Source organism: Oncorhynchus mykiss, chromosome 3 (genome assembly GCF_057628025.1).
Source record: "Oncorhynchus mykiss isolate SJ-2025 chromosome 3, ASM5762802v1, whole genome shotgun sequence".
In the NCBI taxonomy this organism is placed as follows: domain Eukaryota; kingdom Metazoa; phylum Chordata; class Actinopteri; order Salmoniformes; family Salmonidae; genus Oncorhynchus; species Oncorhynchus mykiss.
In genome coordinates, this window is record NC_143024.1 from 20089061 (window position 1) to 20112909 (window position 23849).

A 23849-nucleotide genomic window follows, 5' to 3' on the forward strand; every position below is an offset into this window, starting at 1 on the left:
CTCAGTCTCCCTCTATCCGTCTCTCTGTCTCCCACTCTCCGTCTCTCTGTCTCCCTCTCTGTGTCTCCCTCTCTCTCTCTCTCTCTGTCTCCCTCTCTCCGTCTCCCTCTCTCCGTCTCCCTCTCTCCGTCTCCCTCTCTCTGTCTCCGTCTCTCTCTCTGTGTCTCCCTCTCTGTGTCTGTCTCCCACTCTCCGTCTCTCTGTCTCCCTCTCTGTGTCTCCCTCTCTCTGTTTCCGTCTGTCTCCGTCTCCCTCTCTGTGTCTGTCTCCCTCTCTGTGTCTCTCTCTCTGTCTGTCTCCCTCTCTCTCTCTCTGTCTCCCACTCTCTGTCTCCCTCTCTGTGTCTCCCTCTCTCTGTTTCCGTCTCTCTGTCTCCATCTCCCTCTCTGTGTCTGTCTCCCTCTCTCCGTCTCCCTCTATCCGTCTCTCTGTCTCCCACTCTCCGTCTCTCTGTCTCCCTCTCTGTGTCTCCCTCTCTCTCTCTCTCTCTCTCTCTGTCTCCATCTCCCTCTCTGTGTCTCCCTCTCTGTGTCTCCGTCTCCCTGCCTCCCTCTCTCCGTCTGCCTCCCTCTCTCCGTCTCCCTCTCTCTGTCTCCGTCTCCCTCTCTCTGTCTCCGTCTCCCTCTCTCTGTCTCCATCTCCCTCTCTCTGTGTCTCCCTCTCCCTCTCTCTGTGTCTCTGTGTCTCCCTCTCTGTGTCTCCCTCTCTGTGTCTCACACATACACACTTGCTCTGTAGTCTGTGCTGACCAATACACGGCAAAACAACCACCATCTCCTATAACTCTTTCCCTATCATCCCCTCTGTCTCATTCCCATATGTCTCATTCCTCCCTCTCTCTGTCTCAGTCTCTCTCTCATTCCCCTATGTCTCATTCCTCCCTCTCTCTGTCTCATTCCCCTATGTCTCATTCCTCCCTCTCTCTGTCTCCCTCTCTCTGTCTCATTCCCATATGTCTCATTCCTCCCTCTCTCTCTCGATACTCTTAATTTACTAATAAAACACACCCTGTTGTACATTCTTTACTCTCTGTCTCCCTCTCTGTGCCTCTTATGAAACAACTCATCTGTCTCTCAACAGTGCCTTGAGGCTTCCAGTCAGACCATATTATCATATAGAGCTCAGTATCTCTCTGACTACTGGTCACCTCTACAGTGACCACAACTGTGGCCTGACCTAGATAGATAGACAGACACAGACAGACAGAGAGACACAGAGAGACACAGAGAGAGAGAGAGAGAGAGAGAGACACAGAGAGAGAGAGAGAGAGACACAGAGAGAGAGAGAGAGAGAGAGAGAGAGAGAGAGAGAGAATACATATTGTGGAAGTCACAGTGACAATATAGTTTAGCCCTGTTTGCCAATACAATGTCAAGTTGGCTAGATTGAGTGACAGGTTGAAATACCTTTACTTTTCAGAATATGGCATTATAGAATAGACAAAATTATGTTTTTTTTATTTTATTTTACCTTTATTTAACCAGGCAAGTCAGTTAAGAACAAATTCTTATTTTCAATGACGGCCTGGGAACAGTGGGTTAACTGCCCACATGGGGCAGAACGACAGATTTGTACCTTGTCAGCTCGGGGGTTTGAACTCACAACCTTCCGGTTACTAGTCCAACGCTCTAACCACTAGCCTACCCTGCCGCCCCATGTGTTTAGATAACACAAGTACAAGTGCCATGAGTCAACAAGCAGGCCCACACGTAGCCTATATGTAGATAGACTGAGGAAAGAGGTGTGGCCAATACATACTGCACAGAAAAAAAGCTCATCGTATTATTCACTATGACTAAATATGAATGTTATGACCCTCAGTCCTATAAACAACCTGTCTGTCTGTTCCAAGGAAGTGTCTGTCGTGATAATTAACCAGCAGTCGACGATATCTCAACATTAAAAGTAGACTCAGCGATACGACGTAGATGCAGAAAGTAAACAGCATAGTGAGTCAATTTTCGCAACAACTACTGTAATTGAGCATTGGCTCAACTTTTCTGTTTCGATGCCCTGGCTACCACTCTGTGAACAGCGTGAAGCGAACCCCTGCACATGCGCAGATACTTTGTGTGACTGAGTGAGTGAAGTCTTGCATCTTGCTCTTCTCATTATCTCCGGTGCTGATTCTGGCAAAGTCATTTAGCTCAGTCTGCCTTTAAGTAGCGGGTCTACAGCTATTGCAGATGTCAGAGTGATGGATAGACTTGCCACTATTATCATTGTGATCCTCAGCACTCAACAAGCAGTGGGTTAAACCATTGTAATGGCCCTCTCATATCCAACTATCTCCATCAGACTGTCACTGTTATCAGCCATAACTACTAGTACATTAGCATCTCTATGACAACACACTACTGACAGAGCATCCCATTATACGCTATATATACAAAGGTATGTGGACACCCCTTCAAATGTGGGGATTCGGCTATTTCAGCCACATCCGTTGCTGACAGGTGTATAAAATTGTGCACACAGCCATGCAATCTCCACAGACAAACATTGTCAGTAGAATGGCCTTACTGAAGAGCTCAGCGACTTTCAACGTGGCACCGTCATAGGATGCCACTTTTCCATCAAGTCAATTCATAAAATGTCTGCCCTGCTCGAGCTGCCCTGGTCAACTGTAAGTGCTGTTATTGTAAAATGGAAACATCTAGGGGCAACCACAAAGTGGTAGGCCACACAAGTTGACAGAATGGGACCCCGAGTGCTGAAGCGTGTAGCACATCGTCTGTCCTCAGCTGCAACGCTCACTACCGAGTTCCAAACTGCCTCTGAAAGCAACGTCAACACAATAACTGTTGGTCAGGAGCTTCATTAAATGGGTTTCCATGGCCGAGCAGCCAAACACAAGCTGAGCTACCAAACACAAGTGGTGTCCATACAGAAATGGTTTGTCGAGATCGGTGTGGAAGAACTTGACTGGCCTGCACAGAACCCTGACCTCAACTCCATCGAACACCTTTGGGATGAATTGGAACGCAGACTGCGAGCCAGTCCTAATCGCCCAACATCAGTGCTCGACCTCATTAATGATCTTGTGGCTGAATGGAAGCAAGTCCCAGCAGCAATGTTCCAACATCTAGCCCTTCCTATGCTGGTTTGTACTTGGGTAAATGACTTCATTTTGGATCCTTCTAATAACCATTTCTTTGACCGGATTATGTGGTGGGGACGCTATATTGATGATGTTTGCCTGTTCTGGTCCGGCTCGGAAGATGAACTTATTTCCTTCCACCAATACCTTAACAACATTAACCCTAACATCAAACTAACTATGGAGTACAGCAAGGATAACATTCATTTTTTGGACCTCGACATTAGTAAAAATGACAGCGGTTGTTTGCACACATCAATCTTTAGGAAGCCTACAGATGGGCATACCATTCTGAGGGCAGACAGCTTTCACCCCAGAAGGCTAAAAGAGAATATTCCATATGGCCAATTCCAAAGAGTCCGCAGAATTTGCGATCAGGAAACAGACCACAGTGTCAAATCTGCTGAATTGGAGAATCGCTTCTTGAATCGGGGCTACAGCGTTCAGGTCCTGAAAGATGCAGGTATAAGGGCTGGATTACATGACAGAGAGAACTTGTTGTGAAGGGGAGAGCCTTGTGATACATCAGAGAGTGTATTCTGTTACAAAATACAGCACTGAAGCAGAGAACATTAAAATAATCATTAAAAATAATTGGGGAATCATCCAAAGTTATACGCTACTATGCCAAGTCTTTCCTGAGCCACCAGTCATCAGCTTTAAGAGATGTCCTACCCTAAATGACAAATTAGTTCACAGTTATCTTCCGGGTGACTCTCAAAAAACGTGGCTTGACCACAAACCCAAGGGTTCTTTTAAATGTAACCATTGCAACAGAAGAAAAATATTAAAATATTGCACAGAAGAAATATTTTGTTGACACAGCTTCCAAAATGGAGTATTACGACAAGCATTTCATTAACTGTAACTTGTAACTACAAGTCCTTACACCATGGCAAGGCACTACAAGTCCTTACACCATGGCAAGGCACTACAAGTCCCTACACCATGGCAAGACACTACAAGTCCCTACACCATGGCAAGACACTACAAGTCCCTACACCATGGCAAGGCACTACAAGTCCTTACACCATGGCAAGGCACTACAAGTCCTTACACCATGGCAAGGCACTACAAGTCCCTACACCATGGCAAGACACTACAAGTCCCTACACCATGGCAAGGCACTACAAGTCCTTACACCATGGCAAGGCACTACAAGTCCTTACACCATGGCAAGGCACTACAAGTCCTTACACCATGGCAAGGCACTACAAGTCCCTACACCATGGCAAGACACTACAAGTCCCTACACCATGGCAAGGCACTACAAGTCCCTACACCATGGCAAGGCACTACAAGTCCCTACACCATGGCAAGGCACTACAAGTCCCTACACCATGGCAAGGCACTACAAGTCCCTACACCATGGCAAGGCACTACAAGTCCCTACACCATGGCAAGGCACTACAAGTCCCTACACCATGGCAAGGCACTACAAGTCCCTACACCATGGCAAGGCACTACAAGTCCCTACACCATGGCAAGGCACTACAAGTCCCTACACCATGGCAAGGCACTACAAGTCCCTACACCATGGCAAGGCACTACAAGTCCTTACACCATGGCAAGGCACTACAAGTCCCTACACCATGGCAAGGCACTACAAGTCCCTACACCATGGCAAGGCACTACAAGTCCTTACACCATGGCAAGGCACTACAAGTCCCTACACCATGGCAAGGCACTACAAGTCCCTACACCATGGCAAGGCACTACAAGTCCTTACACCATGGCAAGGCACTACAAGTCCCTACACCATGGCAAGGCACTACAAGTCCTTACACCATGGCAAGGCACTACAAGTCCACCATGGCAAGGCACTACAAGTCCCTACACCATGGCAAGGCAATACAAGTCCTTACACCATGGCAAGGCACTACAAGTCCCTACACCATGGCAAGGCACTACAAGTCCTTACACCATGGCAAGGCACTACAAGTCCACCATGGCAAGGCACTACAAGTCCCTACACCATGGCAAGGCACTACAAGTCCTTACACCATGGCAAGGCACTACAAGTCCTTACACCATGGCAAGGCACTACAAGTCCTTACACCATGGCAAGGCACTACAAGTCCCTACACCATGGCAAGGCACTACAAGTCCTTACACCATGGCAAGGCACTACAAGTCCACCATGGCAAGGCACTACAAGTCCCTACACCATGGCAAGGCACTACAAGTCCCTACACCATGGCAAGGCACTACAAGTCCTTACACCATGGCAAGGCACTACAAGTCCACCATGGCAAGGCACTACAAGTCCCTACACCATGGCAAGGCAATACAAGTCCTTACACCATGGCAAGGCACTACAAGTCCCTACACCATGGCAAGGCACTACAAGTCCCTACACCATGGCAAGGCACTACAAGTCCACCATGGCAAGGCACTACAAGTCCCTACACCATGGCAAGGCACTACAAGTCCACCATGGCAAGGCACTACAAGTCCCTACACCATGGCAAGGCACTACAAGTCCCTACACCTTCTGATAATTCTAGCTTGGAGATGTATTTTTATGATAACATAGCTACAGTATTTCACTTTGTAATGTGTATAGTATTGTTTACTAGATGTGTCCAATCAATTTTTTAACCACTCCCTCTTCAAATTAGGGCTAATTGGAAAAGCTGTTCAAAAGAGGACATTGTATTCCTTTTTTTTGTACTCCCTGATGAAGGCCATGCAGCCGAAACGCGTCAGATTTTTAAAACGTTGTTTCTATTGAACATGCCATACTAATAAAGGCATTTTAATTCATTATGTAAAGAGTGCCTTGGTCCTCCTTTCTTTTTGATGATCTAGTGAAAAGCCTTCCAGAAGGCTGTTACAGTGCCTTGCGAAAGTATTCGGCCCCCTTGAACTTTGCGACCTTTTGCCACATTTCAGGCTTCAAACATAAAGATATAAAACTGTATTTTTTTGTGAAGAATCAACAACAAGTGGGACACAATCATGAAGTGGAACGACATTTATTGGATATTTCAAACTTTTTTAACAAATCAAAAACTGAAAAATTGGGCGTGCAAAATTATTCAGCCCCTTTACTTTCAGTGCAGCAAACTCTCTCCAGAACTTCAGTGAGGATCTCTGAATGATCCAATGTTGACCTAAATGACTAATGATGATAAATACAATCCACCTGTGTGTAATCAAGTCTCCGTATAAATGCACCTGCACTGTGATAGTCTCAGAGGTCCGTTAAAAGCGCAGAGAGCATCATGAAGAACAAGGAACACACCAGGCAGGTCCGAGATACTGTTGTGAAGAAGTTTAAAGCCGGATTTGGATACAAAAAGATTTCCCAAGCTTTAAACATCCCAAGGAGCACTGTGCAAGCGATAATATTGAAATGGAAGGAGTATCAGACCACTGCAAATCTACCAAGACCTGGCCGTCCCTCTAAACTTTCAACTCATACAAGGAGAAGACTGATCAGAGATGCAGCCAAGAGGCCCATGATCACTCTGGATGAACTGCAGAGATCTACAGCTGAGGTGGGAGACTCTGTCCATAGGACAACAATCAGTTGTATATTGCACAAATCTGGCCTTTATGGAAGATTGGCAAGAAGAAAGCCATTTCTTAAAGATATCCATAAAAAGTGTCGTTTAAAGTTTGCCACAAGCAACCTGGGAGACACACCAAACATGTGGAAGAATGTGTTCTGGTCAGATGAAACCAAAATTGAACTTTTTGGCAACAATGAAAAACGTTATGTTTGGCGTAAAAGCAACACAGCTGAACACACCATCCCCACTGTCAAATATGGTGGTGGCAGCATCATGGTTTGGGCCTGCTTTTCTTCAGCAGGGACAGGGAAGATGGTTACAATTGATGGGAAGATGGATGGAGCCAAATACAGGACCATTCTGGAAGAAAACCTGATGGAGTCTGCAAAAGACCTGAGACTGGGACGGAGATTTGTCTTCCCACAAGACAATGATCCAAAACATAAAGCAAAATCTATAATGGAATGGTTCAAAAATAAACATATCCAGGTGTTAGAATGGCCAAGTCAAAGTCCAGACCTGAATCCAATCGAGAATCTGTGGAAAGAACTGAAAACTGCTGTTCACAAATGCTCTCCATCCAACCTCACTGAGCTCGAGCTGTTTTGCAAGGAGGAATGGGAAAAAATGTCAGTCTCTCGATGTGCAAAACTGATAGAGACATACCCCAAGAGACTTACAGCTGTAATCGCAGCAAAAGGTGGCGCTACAAAGTATTAACTTAAGGGGGCTGAATCATTTTGCACGCCCAATTTTTCAGTTTTTGATTTGTTAAAAAAGTTTGAAATATCCAATAAATGTCGTTCCACTTCATGATTGTGTCCCACTTGTTGTTGATTCTTCACAAAAAAATACAGTTTTATATCTTTATGTTTGAAGCCTGAAATGTGGCAAAAGGTCGCAAAGTTCAAGGGGGCCGAATACTTTCGCAAGGCACTGTATAGCAGCAAAGGGGTGGTGGGGGAAGGGGGTGACCAGCTCCATATTAATGCCTATGATTTTGGAATGAGATGTTCGACGAGCAGGTGTCCATATACTTTTGGTCATGTAGTGTACATGATAGTGATCGGTTGAGATAGTATTGCAGTATACTAAGTGGTATCGCTACTCCATACAAGCTGATGAGACACACACAGAGAAAAGTTTGTGGTCATACACACATCCTTAAAAACATAGGTGCTAGGCTAATAAAGAACAGTAGTAAAGAACAAGAAGGCCCTCACACTGTTAAAGCTCCCAATTCACAGCTTTATTGACAACGTTTCCATCTGAAACGGATCTTCGTCAGGTCAAACAAACAAACAGTGTTCACATCCCAAAATATGCACATTTCACCTCACATGACCATTACGCACATGACACATGATGGGTGCAAAAACAATTTGTGCATCTCTAATAATTTGATATTGGATCAAACCTTTTGGAGACACACACAAACGATGAATCCAATACAATTACATTCTCAATAATAGATTATCAGTTCCCCCCAGGAGTCTTAACATGTTCGTTACCAATGTATCTCAGAGAGCTAATGTTGTGACACACGCACACTCTCTGCCCTTCTCTTCACAGTTATTACTGGCTGTATCAGGCTCTTGGTCGGTGGGTCGTACATTGTGTACCCTGGTCGCTACACTGGCTGGCTGATCTAGAGCGGAGGGATGTCCAGTACCGGACTCACTTGTGTGCTCTACCCCGTTCACGGTGTCACTGTCATGTCAACATTTCGCACTAGTTAATTTTGCGAATGGCGATGCATCGTGTGAACTATGATAGCTTGTAGGCATTACGCAGACCCATAACGTAGGTGATGACATGACACGTGCCATTGTTGTTGTTGTTGTCATTCATATAGCCTATTTCATAGAACATCTGCCAATAAAACATATAATTGCACAACGGCTTGAACCATTAAACTATTACATGTCTGTCAGTTATCACAATTCTCTGTGGTGATAGAGTATTTTTTGTGTGACGAGTCCATTCCCCTTTCCTCGCCCTCATCTGTCCTCTGCCTGCCGTATAATACTTGTGTCAGCAACATTGGCTTAATAAATATTATCACAGTCTGTGCTGGGAAAATTCAACCCTGGTCCCACACAATGATATGATAGATGCCATATTGTTGCAACGCTGTGATACAGCACGCTAGCATATACTTACTAACTAACATAACATGATGGTTTGATATGTTACAAAATTAGAGAGATTCGTGCTACTTACCGAGCGTGCGCGTCCCAGAACTGCGTTTAGTCTACATTAGAGAAGATAAGAGAGCTTGGTGATACTGTCCTATCCTCTCGACAACCGTCAACAATCATGCACTGTATTCAGATATTGGTTTGGTTACATAACTAAAGTCGCTAGGCCTACTCCTCCTAGGAAACCCTACGCATAGGCTGGCTGGATACAGAAGAGAACAACATTTGCGCGGCGGTTTTCATAGCGCTCGGTTGAAGACACTACAGCAGCATTCTCCGTAGTAACTTGTCTCGACAGCTAGGTGGAGAGCTAGTTACAGTACAGCAGGCGAAGGCAACTAGATTCAGCCGCGGAGTCGATGGTTATGGGCCGGGACATCATTATAATAATGCTGCAAATTCACCACAACTAATACCAATAATAGATTGTATATTGAAAATAACAATCATTTCATACCTTGATTACATTGAGACATGATCACATACAAAAGACATGTCCCTTTTTTAATTTGTGGTATACTTGGGAACATGTTTCCTAAATTAAACAAATGTGCAGCTGAATTCCTTGTCATTTTAGATTTTTTTTTTTTTTTTTTACATAAACAAAATCCTATGTTTTATTTTGTAATAAAAATGGGGGAGGTGGGTTATCACTCGCGGGCCAGTTTTGTTTAGTTTATTTTGTAACTGTTTCTCAGCCAGCCAGGGAAAGGGAAAGTTAGGCTACATTGTTTCCTTCAGACTGATCAGATCGTGCACTGTGCTCGAGAACGGTGAACGCCCCCCGCGAGACTGCGTCATTCTGTGCCAAAACATTGCTGACAGCTAGGCTTTCTATTAGATTGCATCGTTGCGAGCTACACTCGTAATAAATGATGAACACATACGCCAGCAATCTCTTAGCAAAGGCAACTTTCATTAGACAATCCATTCAGAAGCTGGATGTGCAGTTGGCCGAAATAATAAAATACCTGAACAGTTCAATGTGCATCTAAATGATTTTTAAAAGTAGCTAAAAACTTATGTTCACAAAATAGCCTAAATGATTTAGAAATACATAATGATATAAAAAAAACTAACAAAATGGCGACGACATATCAAGCCTGGCTTTCTCTTGGCCCTTCTTTCCCAAGCAGTTACCTGTTTGCATATCTGAATTCGTTCCTTGCGCTACCCGGGCACGGTTGAAGTTAGAGCGGACTGAAGCCCATTCACAAAACGGGGGCTTCTGAGCGGAAAGCGCCCGTAGTAGAAGCACTGAGTAGAAGGTTACAGCAGTCTCAAACAAGCTGAAAGCAACACACGGCACACTCTTTCAGGAGCTCCAAGAGGCGGGAGAGAAGGGAGGGAGAGAAGGGTGATTGATGTGCGCTATGGGAGATCCAGTAGACTGTAAGCCTATACTGCCAAAGCCTACTGTTTTTTTTTTTATTGTTTAGAAATTGTATTTCATTTGAAAAATGATCTCTATCGAGCATTATTGTGGTTGAATGTCAAATATTAGGCCTAAGGCTATAATTATGTTTACTAACGAAAACATTTTTTTTTTTTTGTTTCATTCCCGCATACTCCAATTTGAAATGTATGGGACCATCTTGCATAGAATCATCCTGAGAATGTTTATAGAGGTTTTTCCCCCCTCCTGTCATAACCCTTGCAAACCTATAGGCCTAAATCCTAGGTCTATTGACTTAAATCTATTTTAGGCCAACTATTCTCATCACCCACCATTCGGTTATCCAACTGTAGACTCTTATTTATTTTGTATATATAGATTATTATTATTATTTTTAAATCGGACTGGTTCTAAATAAGACCACCTAGCTCTAAAAAAAACTGTGGATGACATCTGGATTTGCGCAAACGATGCGCATATTTGAGCTCTCTACGTAACATCCTTCGTCTACAAACCAAAATGGCGACTACCACGGATTTAGCACCGTGACAGTTCGACCGAAATTGTGCAACTCTTCTGTGTTTTCAAAATAGACCTGAACCGTCTAAAACTACATGACCTTGCCTGTTTGGATTTTCATTTGGAATTTAATGAATTAATTGGTTGGTAAATTGTTGTTGTGTACCTACAGTTGTTGTAGTCTTGCTGCAGTGTAACGTTACTGTAAAACAAGGATGCATGTTGCAGTGTCTTGCTAGCAGATATCTAGCTAGCTAATGCAAGGTTAGCTAGCTATTGAGTTTAGATTACATTGCTAGTCCTAATAACATAGTCATTATTTTACAGTGAAGGTCGCCCCTGCAATAGTACAGATGGCACCAGTGTAACTGTGTAAACTGACCTGGGTTTATGTACTTATTCATGTTCCAGACCATGGCCCTTCACAGACTATCCTTGAGATTACGACAAACGGTGAGTCCATGGTGCTAGATCCCATGACATTCATAGCTTTATTTATTCTATTTAACAAGGCAAGTCGGTTAAGAACAAATTCTTATTTACAATGACGGCCTACCAAAAAGGCAAAAAAGCTTCCCAAAGAGAGACTTAAGAAAACAACATAGCAAGGCAGCAACACATGACAAATCAACATGGTAGCAGCACAAAACATGGTACAAACATTTTTGGGCACAGACAACAGCACAAATTGGCAAGAAGGTAGAGAACAATACATCACACAAAGCAGCTACAACTGTCGGTAAGTGTCTGATTGATTAATAGAATGAAGAGAGCTTGAGGCTTGCACAAATACTATAGTCCCTTATACTTAATTGTTATGTGCTGACTCAACTCTCATTTCCATTACACATAAGTCATTGGACGAAGGCATCTTCTGTATGGGGATGTTTAGTTAAGAGCCCCAACACTCAGTCTGAACATTAACCTGCATCACTTCCTTATCTTTCATATCAGCGAGAAACAATAAATAAAAAAATACAGTACCAGTCAAAAGTTTGGACACCTACTCATTCCAGGGTTTTTATTTTTACTATTTTCTAAATTGTAGAATAATGTTGACGACATCAAAACAATGAAAAGCTCAAAGCTCTGCACACTTGCTATTCTCTCAACCAGCTTCATGACATCGTCACCTGGAATACATTTCAATCGAGAGGTATACCTTGGTAAGTTTATTTGTGGAATTTATTTCCTTACTGCATTTGAGCCAATCAGTTGTGTTGTGACAAGGCAGGGGTGGTATACTGAAGATAACCCTATTTGGTAAAAGACCAAGTTGAATTGCTGCAAAGAAACAACTGCTAAAGGACACCAATAAGAAGAGACTTGCTTTTGCCAAGAAACACGAGCAATGGACATTAGACTGGTAGAAATCTGTCCTTTTTGTCTGATGAGTCCAAATTTGAGATGTTTGGTTGCATCCGCCATGTCTTTGTGAGATGCACAGTAGGTGAACGGATGATCTCAGCATGTGTGGTTCCCACCGTGAAGCATGGAGGTGTGATGGTGTGGGAGTGCTTTGCTGGTGACACTGTCAGTGATTGATTTCAAATTCAAGGCACACTTAACCAGCATGCCTACCACAGCATTCTGCAGCAATACGCCATCTCATCTGGCTTGGGCTTAGTGGGACTATCATTTGTTTTTTTAACAGGACAATGACCCAAAACCCCTTCAGGTTGTGTAAGGGCAATTTGACCAAGAAGGAGAGTGATGGAGTGCTGCATCAGATGACCTGGCCAAAACACAATCACCCGGCCTCAACCCAATTAAGATAGTTTGGGATGAGTTGGACCACAGAGTGAAGGAAAATCAGCCAACAAGTGCTCAGAATATGTGGGAACTCCTTCAAGACTGTTGGAAAAGCATTCCAGGTGAAGCTGTTTGAGAGAATGCCTAGAGTGTGCAAAGCTGTCATCAAGGCAAAGGATTGCTACTTTGAAGTGAAGAATCTCAAATATAAAATGTAACACCTTTTTTGGTTGCTACATGATTCCATGTGTTATTTCATAGTTTTGATGTCTTCACTATCATTCTACAATGTAGAAAATAGTGAAAATAAAGAGCCTTGAATGAGTAATCGTGGCTAAACTCTTCACTTGTACTATATACAGTGGGGCAAAAAAGTATTTAGTCGGCCACCAATTGTGCAAGTTCTCCCACTTAAAAAGATGAGAGGCCTAATTTTCATCATAGGTACACTTCAACTATGACAGACAAAATTAGAAGAAAAAAAATCCAGAAAATCACATTGTAGGATTTTTAATGAATTTATTTACAAATTATGGTGGAAAATAAGTATTTGGTCAATAACAAAAGTTTTTTAATACTTTGTCATTGCCAACAAAGGGTATATAACAGAGGTCAAAGGTTTTCTGTAAATCTTCACAAGGTTTTCACACACTGTTGCTGGTATTTTGGCCCATTCCTCCATGCAGATCTCCTCTAGAGCAGTGATGTTTTGGGGCTGTTGCTGGGCAACATGGACTTTTAACTCCCTCCAAAGATTTTCTATGGAGTTGAGATCTGGAGACTGGTTAGGCCACTCCAGGACCTTGAAATGCTTCTTACGAAGCCATTCTCTCGTTGCCGGGCGGTGTGTTTGGGATCATTGTCATGCTGAAAGACCCAGCCACGTTTCATCTTCAATGCCCTTGCTGATGGAAGGAGGTTTTCACTCAAAATCTCACGATACATGGCCCCATTCATTCTTTCCTTTACACGGATCAGTCATCCTGGTTCCTTTGCAGAAAAACAGCCCCAAAGCATGATGTTTCCACCCCCATGCTTCACAGTAGGTATGGTGTTCTTTGGATGTAACTCAGCATTCTTTGTCCTCCAAACACGACGAGTTGAGTTTTTACCAAAAAGTTGTATTTTGGTTTCATCTGACCATATGACATTCTCCCAATCTTCTTCTGGATCATCCAAATGCTCTCTAGCAAACTTCAGACGGGCCTGGACATGTACTGGCTTAAGCGGGGGGACACGTCTGGCACTGCAGGATTTGAGTCCCTGGTGGCGTAGTGTGTTACTGATGGTATGCTTTGTTACTTTGGTCCCAGCTCTCTGCAGGTCATTCACTAGGTCCCCCCGTGTGGTTCTGGGATTTTTGCTCACCGTTCTTGTGATAATTTTGACCTCATGGGGTGAGTTCTTGCGTGGAGCCCCAGATCGGGGGAGATTATCAGTGGTCTTGTATGTCTACCATTTCCTAATAACTGCTCCCACAGTTGATTTCTTCAAACCAAGCTGCTTACCTATTGCAGATTCAGTCTTCCCAGCCTGGTGCAGGTCTACAATTTTGTTTCTGGTGTCCTTTGACAGCTCTTTGGTCTTGGCCATAGTGGAGTGTGACTGTTTGAGGTTGTGGACAGGTGTCTTTTATACTGATAACAAGTTCAAACAGGTGCCATTAATACAGGTAACGAGTGGAGGACAGAGGAGCCTCTTAAAGAAGAGGTTACAGGTCTGTGAGAGCCAGAAATCTTGCTTGTTTGTAGGTGACCAAATACTTATTTTCCACCATAATTTGCAAATAAATTCATAAAAAATCCATGGATGATAGCGGGGTGAACAGGCAGTGGCTCGGATGGTTGTTGTCCTTGATGATCTTTATGGCCTTCCTGTGACATCGGGTGGTTTAGGTGTCCTGGAGGGAAGGTAGTTTGCCCCCGGTGATGCGTTGTGCAGACCTCACTACCCACTGGAGAGCCTTATGGTTGTGGGCGGAGCAGTTGCCGTACCAGGCGGTGATACAGCCCGACAGGATGCTCTCTCGATTGTGCATCTGTAGAAGTTTGTGAGTGCTTTTGGTGACAAGCTGAATTTCTTCAGCCTCCTGAGGTTGAAGAGGCGCTGCTGCGCCTTCTTCACGACGCTGTCTGTGTGGGTGGACTAATTCAGTTTATCCGTGATGTGTACGCCGAGGAACTTAACTTACTAACCTCTCCACTACTGTCCCGTCGATGTGGATAGGGGGGTGCTCCCTCTGCTGTTTCCTGAAGTCCACAATCATCTCCTTTGTTTTGTTGACGTTGAGTGTGAGGTTATTTTCCTGACACCACACTCCGAGGCCCTCACCTCCTCCCTGTAGGCCGTCTCGTCGTTGTTGGTAATCAAGCATACCACTGTAGTGTCGTCCGCAAACTTGATGATTGAGTTGGAGGCGTGCATGGCCACACAGTCGTGGGTGAACAGGGAGTACAGGAGAGGTCTCAGAGCGCACCCTTGTGGGGTCCCAGTGTTGAGGATCAGCGGGGTGGAGATGTTACCTACCCTCACCACCTGGGGGCGGCCCGTCAGGAAGTCCAGTACCCAGTTGCGCAGGGTCTCGAGCTTGATGATGAGTTTGGAGGGTACTATGGTGTTAAATGCTGAGCTGTAGTCGATGAACAGCATTCTCACATAGGTATTCCTCTTGTCCAGATGGGTTAGGGCAGTGTGATTGCGTCGTCTGTGGACCTATTTGGGAGGTAAGCAAATTGGAGTGGGTCTAGGGTGTCAGGTAGGGTGGAGGTGATATGGTCCTTGACTAGTCTCTCAAAGCACTTCATGATGACGGAACTGAGTGCTACGGGGCGGTAGTCGTTTAGCTCAGTTACCTTAGCTTTCTTGGGAACAGGGACAATGGTGGACCTCTTCAGGCATGTGGGAACAGCAGACTGGGATAAGGATTGATTGAAAATGTTCGTAAACACACCAGCCAACTGGTCTGCGCATGCTCTGAGGACGTGGCTGGGGATGCCGTCTGGTCTGCAGCCTTGCGAGGGTTAACCCGTTTAATGTTTAACTCACATCGGCTGCAGTGAAGGAAATTCCGCAGGTTTTGGTTGCGGGCCGTGTCAGTAGTACTGTATTGTCCTCAAAGCGGGCAAAAAAGTTATTTAGTCTGTCTGGGAGCAAGACATCCTGGTCTGTGACGGGGCTGGTTTTCTTTTTGTAATCCGTGATTGACTGTAGACCCTGCCACATACCTCTTGTGTCTGAGCCGTTGAATTACGACTCTACTTTGCCTCTATACTGGCGCTTAGCTTGTTTGATTGCCTTGTGGAGGGAATAGCTACACTGTTTGTATTCGGTCATGTTTCCGGTCACCTTGCCCTGGTTAAAAGCAGTGGTTTACGCTTTCAGTTTCACGCGAATACTGCCATCAATCCACGGTTTCTTTTTTGGGAATGTTTTAATCGTTGCTATGGGTACGACATCGTCAGTGCACTTTCTAATGAACTCGCTCACTGAATCAGTGTATTCATCAATGTTGTTGTTGGACGCAATACGGAACGTATCCCAATCCACGTGATCGAAGCAGTCTTGAAGTGTGGAATCAGATTGGTCGGACCAGCGTTGAACAGACCTGAGCACGGGAGCTTCTTGTTTTAGTTTCTGTCTGTAGGCAGGGAGCAACAAAATGGAGTCGTGGTCAGCTTTTCCGAAAGGAGGGCGGGGGAGTGCCTTATATGCATTGCGGAAGTTAGAATAACAATGATCCAGGGTTTTACCAGCCTTGGTTGCGCAATCGATATGCTGATACAATTTAGGGAGTCTTTTCAGATTAGCCTTGTTAAAATCCCCAGCTACAATGAATGCAGCCTCAGGATATGTGGTTTCCAGTTTGCATAGAGTCAAATAAAGTTTGTTCAGGGCCATCGATGTGTCTGCTTGGGGGGGAATATATACGGCTGTGATTTATAATTGAAGAGAATTCCCTTGGTAGTCAGGTGAACAGAAGGACTTGAGTTCCTGTATGTTGTTATGATCACACCACGTCTCGTTAATCATAAGGCATACCCCCCTGCCCCTCTTCTTACCTGAAAGATGCTTGTTTCTATCGGCGCGATGCGTGAAGAAACCAGCTAGGTGCACCGACTCCGTTAGCGTCTCTCGAGTTAGCCATGTTTCCGTGAAGCAAAGAACGTTAGTCTCTGATGTCTCTCTGGAATGCTACCCTTGCTCGGATTTCATCAACCTTGTTGTCAAGAGACTGGACATTGGCGAGTAGTATGCTAGGGAGTGGTGCGTGATGTGCCCATTTCCGGAGCCTGACCAGAAGACCGTCTCGTTTGCCTCTTTTACGACGTCGTTGTTTTGGGTCACCGGCTGGCATCCAATCCATTGTCCTGGGTGGAAGGCAGAACACAGGATACGCTTCGGGAAAGTCATATTCTTGGTCGTACTGATGGTGAGTTGACGCTGCTCTTATTTTCAGTAGTTCTTCTCAACTGTATGTAATGAAACCTAAGATGACCTGGGGTACCAATGTAAGAAATAACACGTAAAAAAACAAAATACTGCATAGTTTCCAGGGAACGCGAAGCAAGGTGGCCATCTCTGTCGGCGCCGGTAAAGCACCGCCTTATCTCAGCTCACTGGTCACCATAGCAGCACCCACCCATAGCACGCGCTCCAGCAGGTATATCTCACTGGTCATCCCCAAAGCTAATTCCTCCTTTGGCCGCCTTTCCTTACAGTTCTCTGCTGCCAATGACTGGAATGAACTACAAAAATCACTGAAGCTGGAGACCCATATCTCCCTCACTAACTTTAAGCACCAGCTATCAGAGCAGATCACTGCACCTGTATATAGCCCATCTGTAAATAGCCCATCCAACTACCTCATCCCCCATACTGTTATTTATTTTGCTCCTTTGTAGCCCAGTATCTCTACTTGCACACTCATTTTCTGCACATTTATCACTCCAGTGTTTAATTTCTATATTGTAATTATTTCTCCACCATAGCCTATTTATTGCCTTACCTCCCTTATCCTACCTCGTTTGCACACACTGTATATATACTTTTTTCTATTGTATAATTGACTGCATGTTTGTTTATTCCATGTGTAACTCTGTTGTTTGTGTCGCACTGCTTGGCTTTATCTTGGCCAGGTCACAGTTGAAAATGAGAACTTCTTCTCAGCTAGCCTAACTGGTTAAATAAAGGTGAAATAAAAATGTTAAAAACAATATACAGCAGTGGAGGCCGCTGAGGGGAGGCCGGTTCATAATAATGACTGGAAAGGAGCTAATGGAATGGCATTAAACACATGGAAACCATGTTTTATTTATTTGATACCATTGATTCCGCTCCAGCCATTACCACGAGCCTGTCCTCCCCAATTAAGGTGCCACCATCCTCCTGTGGTGTACAGTATGTGTATATTTTGCACTTGTTAAATTATTTTGATGTGATATAAAAGTAAAGGGCTTTATTTTTCTAGTATCACATTTGAGAATCGATTGGCGTTTAGATGGTTTTGGCTGCCAGAGCCAGTCTACCTCTGAAAATAACAGAAGGTCCTTGGACCTTAAGGAGTAACAGGGAGGTTAGGCTCCTTAAGAGGACATCTTGAGCTAGTGCTAGCTATGAATATTTATTAACATTTAAGATGCATTGGGATGTCAGTTTCCATGTGATCAATGCATTTTGAAAGGTCAGCGCTACATATACAGTACACGTCTTTCTGGAGATGTCTTTCTGGTACTAGTAAAAATGTGTTTTGTGCTTCACCACTGTACTGTAGTTCATTCTAACGGTCCTAAATTCTAGAACACTGCTGTGCTTAGGCGTACACGTTTTGGACTATGATAGACGCTCTACACCTGCCTCTTACCTGTGGAATGTGATGATGTCACGGACAGGTAGCGCAGGTGCGACCGCTCCATGGCAGTGGGTGTGGCCAGCAGCAGGAGGCGGTTGGCATGGAGATGAGACCGGAGACATTCTCCATCTTCAGAACACAGGAGAACGACCCGGTAGGTGGAAGAATCAACCACACTTTATTCTGTAGCATGTGGTAATAAGTGTGGAGGGTACTGATGTTTCCTCTCCCTCTGTCCCCAGGCCTGTCAGTCAGAACAGCACCTAGGGCAGTACTACACTGTGCCCCCCTCCCACTTCCACACTGTCTTCCCCCATGGCCTGCCTCCAAGATACCAACAACAGGTTGTGTGTGTGTGTGTGTGTGTGTGTGTGTGTGTGTTTGTGTGTTTATTACAGTATGACTGACTGTCTGTACCCATGTCCAGGTGAAGACGTTTAACGAGGGCTGTGTGATGGTAAGGCAGCCTGCTCTGGAGCTGATATCTCACCTGAAAAGAGCTGACTACAGCAAGCCCACCCTGCGCTACCTACTCTGTATCCTACCCTACCTAATATACCTGATCACACCTCAGTGTACCTTTACACATTTAATATACAGTCGTGGCCAAAACATTTGAGAATGACACAGATATTAATTTCCACAAAGTTTGCTGCTTCAGTGTCTTTAGATATTTTGTCAGATGTTACTATGGAATACTGAAGTATAATTACAAGCATTTCATAAGTGTCAAACGCTTTTATTGACAATTACCAGAAGTTGATGCAGAGAGTCAATATTTGCAGTGTTGACCCTTCTTTTTCAAGACCTCTGCAATCTGCTCTGGCTTGCTGTCAATTAACTTCTGGGCCACATCCATCCTGACAGCCCATTCTTTCATAATCAATGCTTGGAGTTTGTCAGAATTTGTGGGGTTTTGTTTGTCCACCTGCCTCTTGAGGATTGACCACAAGTTCTCAATGGGATTAAGGTCTGGGGAGTTTCCTGGCAATGGACCTAAAATATCAATGTTTTGTTCCCTGAGCCACTTAGTTATCACTTTTGCCTTGTGGAAAGGTGCTCCATCATGCTGGAAAAGGCATTGTTCTTCACCAAACAGTTCCTGGGTGGTTGGGATAAATTGCTCTCTGAGGATGTGTTGGTACCATTCTTTATTCATAGCTGTGTTCTTAGGCAACATTGTGAGTGAGCCTACTTCCTTGGCTGAGAAGCAACCCCACACATGAATGGTCTCAGGATGCTTTACTGTTGGCATGACACAGGACTGATGGTAGCACTCACCTTGTCTTCTCCGGACAAGCTTTTTTCCGGATGTCCCAAACAATCGGAAAGGGGATTCATCAGAGAAAATGACTTTACCCCAGTCCTCAGCAGTCCAAGCCCTGTACCTTTTGCAGAATATCAGTCTGTCCATGATGTTTTTCCTGAAGAGAAGTGGCTTCTTTGCTGCCCTTCTTGACACCAGGCCATCCTCCAAAAGTCTTCGCCTCACTGTGCGTGCAGATGCACACACGCCTGCTGCTATTCCTGAGCAAGCTCTGTACTGGTGGTGCCCCGATCCCGCAGCTGAATCAACTTTAGGAGATGGTCCGGGCGCTTGCTGGACTTTCTTGGGTGCCCAGAAGCCTTCTTCACAACAATTGAACCGCTCTCCTTGAAGTTCTTGATGATCCGATAAATGGTTGATTTAGGTGCAATCTTACTGGCAGCAATATGTTGGTTGGTGTTGGTGTTGACCTTGACTGGTTGTGTAGATGGGGTGAAGGGCAGTGGGAAGACCATGTCTCTCTGTCATACTGTCCACTACTGCTCCACACAAGGATGGCTAGTACTACACATACCAGATGGTGAGTAACACACACACACCCCGACGTGGCATACACACAGACACACAAAATAATGATGATGATAATAATGATTATGATAATAATCTCCTCTCTATAGCCCACCTGTGGGTGAAGAACTGTAAGGAGCTGTTGCCCTCCTCCTACCATGCCTCCCGCTTTGACCAGCCAATACAGGCCTCCAACTGGCTACGCAACTTCAGAACCACCAATGAACACTTCCTCTCCAAGGTAGCCCCTCCTCCTCAGATAGATAGTGGGCGCCAGGTACCTGTGCTTGTCAAAAGTTTGGACACACGGTGTGCAAAACTGTCAAGGCTTTGTACACCGTACAAACCCAAAAAGCTGTAATCACTTTTTGGGTTACTACATGATTCCATATGTTATTACATAGTTTTGATGTCTTCACTATTATTCTACAATGTGGAAAATAGTAAAAGAAAGAAAGAAAGAAACCCTGGAATGAGTAGGTGTGTCCAAACCTTTGACTGGCACTGTATGTGTTGCCTGTAGGAACAAATCTAGGATCAGTTTATCATCCCCTAATCCTAACATTAGAAGTAAGATACAGTGCCTTCAGAAACTATTCACACACCTAGACTTTTTCCACATTTTGTTGTTACAAAGCCGGATTAAAATTTATTTAATTGTTGTTTTCTGTCAACGATCTACACAAGTTCTCAAAGTGGAAGAAACATGTTATTTTTTGAATTCATGGAAAATAAAAAAGTAATATTTTGATTTGAGTTAATACATGTCAATCACATTTGGCAGCAATTACAGCTGTGAGTCTTTCTGGGTAAGTCTCAGAGCTTTGCATACCTGGATTGTACAATATTTGCCTATTCTTTAAAAAAAAAAATTAACTAGGCCACTCAGAAACATTCAATGTCATCTTGGTAAGCAATTCCAGTGTTTATTTGGCTTTGTTTGTTTCACAGTGTCGGTTTATTTTTATCCTAAAAAAAACTTGAGGCCTTGCCGATGACAAGCATACCCATAACATGATGCAGCCACCACCACTCTTGAAAATATGACATGATACTCAGTGATGTGTTGGATTTACCCAAAACATAACGCTTTGTATTCAGGACAAAAAGTTAATTTCATACCACATTTTTTCAGTACTACTTTAGTGCCTTATTGCAAACAGGATGGCTTCCTTCTTTTCACTATCAATTATGTTAGTATTGTGAAATAACTACTATGTTGATCCATCCTCCGTTATCTCCTATCACAGCCTTTAAACTCAAACTTTATTTAAATCACGATTCGCCTCATGGTGAAATCCCTGAGCGGTTCCTGCCTCTCCGGAAACTACATTAGGATTGCCGCCTGTATCGTTGTGGGTTTAATTTTACACTTTGGATGGTGCATCAATAATAGCTCCACCATACTCAAAGGGATATTCAATGTCTGTTTTATTTGTATATTTACCCAACTACCAATAGGTGCCCTTTGTGAACCATAGGAAAAGCTCCCTGGCCTTTGGTTGAATCTGTGCTTGAAATTCATTGTTTGACTTAGGAACCTTACTGATAATTGTGTGTGTGGGGTACAGAGATGTCATTTTAAATACTATTGCACACAGTTGTTAAGCATATTTTTACTCCTTGAGGCATCCTGTATTTGTGACTGTCTCCCCTTGTTGTTTTAGATCAAGTTGAGGCAGCGGTACGTGTGGACTAAGAGAGAGAGCACTGAGGAGGGACGGCCACTAGGGGAGCTGGTGGACATGGTGAGTCCAGTGTCAACGTGCCCTTTATTAAGGCGTCAGCATCCTTCAGTTTGGCCGAACGAGTGTGCTCGCATGCTCCCTTAAGACCTTCACTTGAAAAATGAGTGTTAATAGTGCTGTTTGTCCATTTTTCCCGTAATCGGAATTAATCTAAAATAACTTAATCTGTTATGACGTTTTTGCCAAGGAGATCTTAGTCATGCAATTTTATATTTAACTAAGATGTATTGTGCAGTATTTTTCAATAAAAAAATGTGCATGAAAACAAGTAATCTCTTGTTGAATGACAACAAAGACTTTATTGCAGAATCCCTACTGTTTTCATGTGGAAGCCTTGCGTCTGGGCTCCAGTTCTGAAACATAATTGGTTCAGTGCACTTCTCTTAAGAATCTCATACCACGTAACATTGTTAAGCTGTGTTTTTTTCACCCCAGGGAGTGTCTCGTGTGAAGAGCAGCAGTGATGTGGTGGGGGCAGTTCTAAAGGAGTTGAGGCTACAGGCTGGGGGGACAGAGGGGGGCTTCAGGCTGGCTGTGGCTGTTGATGGAGTCAACGGTCTCTGGGGAAGGACCACGCTCAAGAAGGAGGACAAGAGCCCTGTACTAATACACCTATACATTCATTCACCTCACTGTGGATCTATAAAACATGTTGATTTCTATTGCTTCCATTTTTGCCTTTGTAATTTCTGTGTAAAGATTGCTTACTTGACTGACCTATCTCTCCCCTGTCACTTTTCCCTTCTCTCTCTACTTTTTCTGTGTCTCTCCTCTCTGCCAGGTGGCTCCAGAGGAGTTGACGTTGGTTCATAACTTGAGGAAGATGATCAACAATGACTGGGTGAGAACTGCATGGTGGTTATCCTCTGTGTAATAGACATTAGACAATTGTGATTTACACCTCTGTTCCTCTCTCTCTCCTCAGTGTGGAGGGGCGGTCATCGCCACGCTTTCTCAGACAGGATCTCTCTACGCTCCAAGCTCTGCCTACCTGCCCCAGGAGCTGCTGGGAGAGGTCAGTGGTCATGATTACACCCTGGTTAATGTTGTTGTATGTCCAGTCCAAAAACTACCTCTAACCCTTGGTGTCTATTGATCTGGGCTAACAAGGGAATGATGTAGATGTTTTTGGACAAGACCCTTCTGATGTGTTTATATGCATCATCAGTCAAATAGAAACAGAAGTTCACCTATTAAAAACATCTATCCTCTGTGTTCCTCCTACAGGAGGGCTTTGACAGCATGGACCCATTTATCCCAGTACCAGTCTCCCTCTACAGTGAGAAGGAGTTTGAGAGCTGTTACCTCTACTACCTGGACCGCCACTGGCTACAACACCCACACAGTAAGAGATATTCACTTTCACCACTGTTTGTGATGGTTTAGATTGACATGTTGAACTGATTGAGAGATTTCTCTCTATAAGGTCAGACAGAGGAAGGGAAGAAAGAACTGATCTTCCTCAGCAACAGAAACCCTTCTGTACTGGAGAGACTGTGTGCCTTCCTGTAACATCACACATGGGCCCACACCCTCCCACTCACTCATAGAGATAGGACTCAGCTTTATATCTGTGACAGCATGGGCAGTGCCATTGAGGCTATAACCCATAGGAATCCCCACTCAGTTGACTACTTTGACCACTTAAAAATGGCGGAAGCCCTCGATGGTGCTGCCCATGCGACATCAAGGCCACTAGCATTCTCTATGGGACAAACGCCAACAGACTCATACATGGATTATAACGTTGCAGTTGTGTATGTGTCCCTCCATAAATTATTCTGTTGTGATGCATGATAGTGTCTTTCATAATAAAAATATACATAAACAGTCAGATCTCATGTTCTCTTTTATATGAGCCAATACAGCCATTTTCTTCACGAAAAGTTAGTGATTTGTCTTTTGAATATAGAGAGTACCTGACACAATGCAC

General features: G+C 44.1%; 2 protein-coding genes across 15 annotated transcripts in view; one reads left to right on the plus strand and one right to left on the minus strand.

Moving 5' to 3' along the window:
• Window positions 1-10234, minus strand: part of LOC110520835 (uncharacterized) — a 36117-nt gene extending 25883 nt beyond the window's left edge. For 5 of the 9 annotated variants that reach the window (XR_005040454.2, XR_016492534.1, XR_016492536.1 and 2 more), the window contains exons 1-2: window positions 9960-10155; window positions 8842-8872 (exon numbers count right to left, since the gene is read on the minus strand). The gene's annotated coding sequence lies outside the window, so the exon portion shown is untranslated. Of the gene's footprint in view, window positions 1-8841; window positions 9095-9959 lie in introns of those variants that run through there. The other 4 variants (XM_036967919.2, XM_090224042.1, XM_090224039.1 and 1 more) reach the window with 4 other exon arrangements.
• A 423-nt stretch (window positions 10235-10657) lies between these two features.
• On the plus strand, window positions 10658-23750 carry LOC110517169 (small ribosomal subunit protein mS29). 6 transcript variants are annotated; one of them, XM_090224063.1, is made up of 13 exons: window positions 10658-10877; window positions 11146-11187; window positions 18375-18488; window positions 18577-18678; window positions 18762-18870; window positions 20089-20181; window positions 20279-20409; window positions 21836-21916; window positions 22352-22516; window positions 22698-22757; window positions 22842-22931; window positions 23144-23261; window positions 23343-23750. In XM_090224063.1, exons 2-13 carry the CDS (start codon window positions 11149-11151, stop codon window positions 23426-23428), a joined length of 1188 nt encoding a protein of 395 aa, XP_090080189.1. In that variant the 5' UTR covers window positions 10658-10877; window positions 11146-11148; the 3' UTR covers window positions 23429-23750. The 6 variants fall into 6 exon arrangements, with proteins under 6 accessions (XP_090080189.1, XP_090080185.1, XP_090080184.1 ...); XM_090224067.1 differs by lacking the exons at window positions 10658-10877; window positions 11146-11187 and adding exons at window positions 14983-16915; window positions 17033-17146; XM_090224079.1 differs by lacking the exons at window positions 10658-10877; window positions 11146-11187 and adding exons at window positions 16567-16915; window positions 17040-17146.
• The last annotated feature ends 99 nt before the right edge of the window (window positions 23751-23849 follow it).

Excerpts from the sequence above, each read along its gene's own strand:
- LOC110517169 (XM_090224058.1), top strand. The coding sequence starts at position 16,757 with ATGTGCCCATTTCCGGAGCCTGACCAGAAGACCGTCTCGTTTGCCTCT. Across the intron at positions 22,758-22,841 it reads AGATGATCAACAATGACTGG|TGTGGAGGGGCGGTCATCGC; the intron begins GTGAGAACTGCA and ends CTCTCTCCTCAG. Across the intron at positions 22,932-23,143 it reads CCCAGGAGCTGCTGGGAGAG|GAGGGCTTTGACAGCATGGA; the intron begins GTCAGTGGTCAT and ends TTCCTCCTACAG.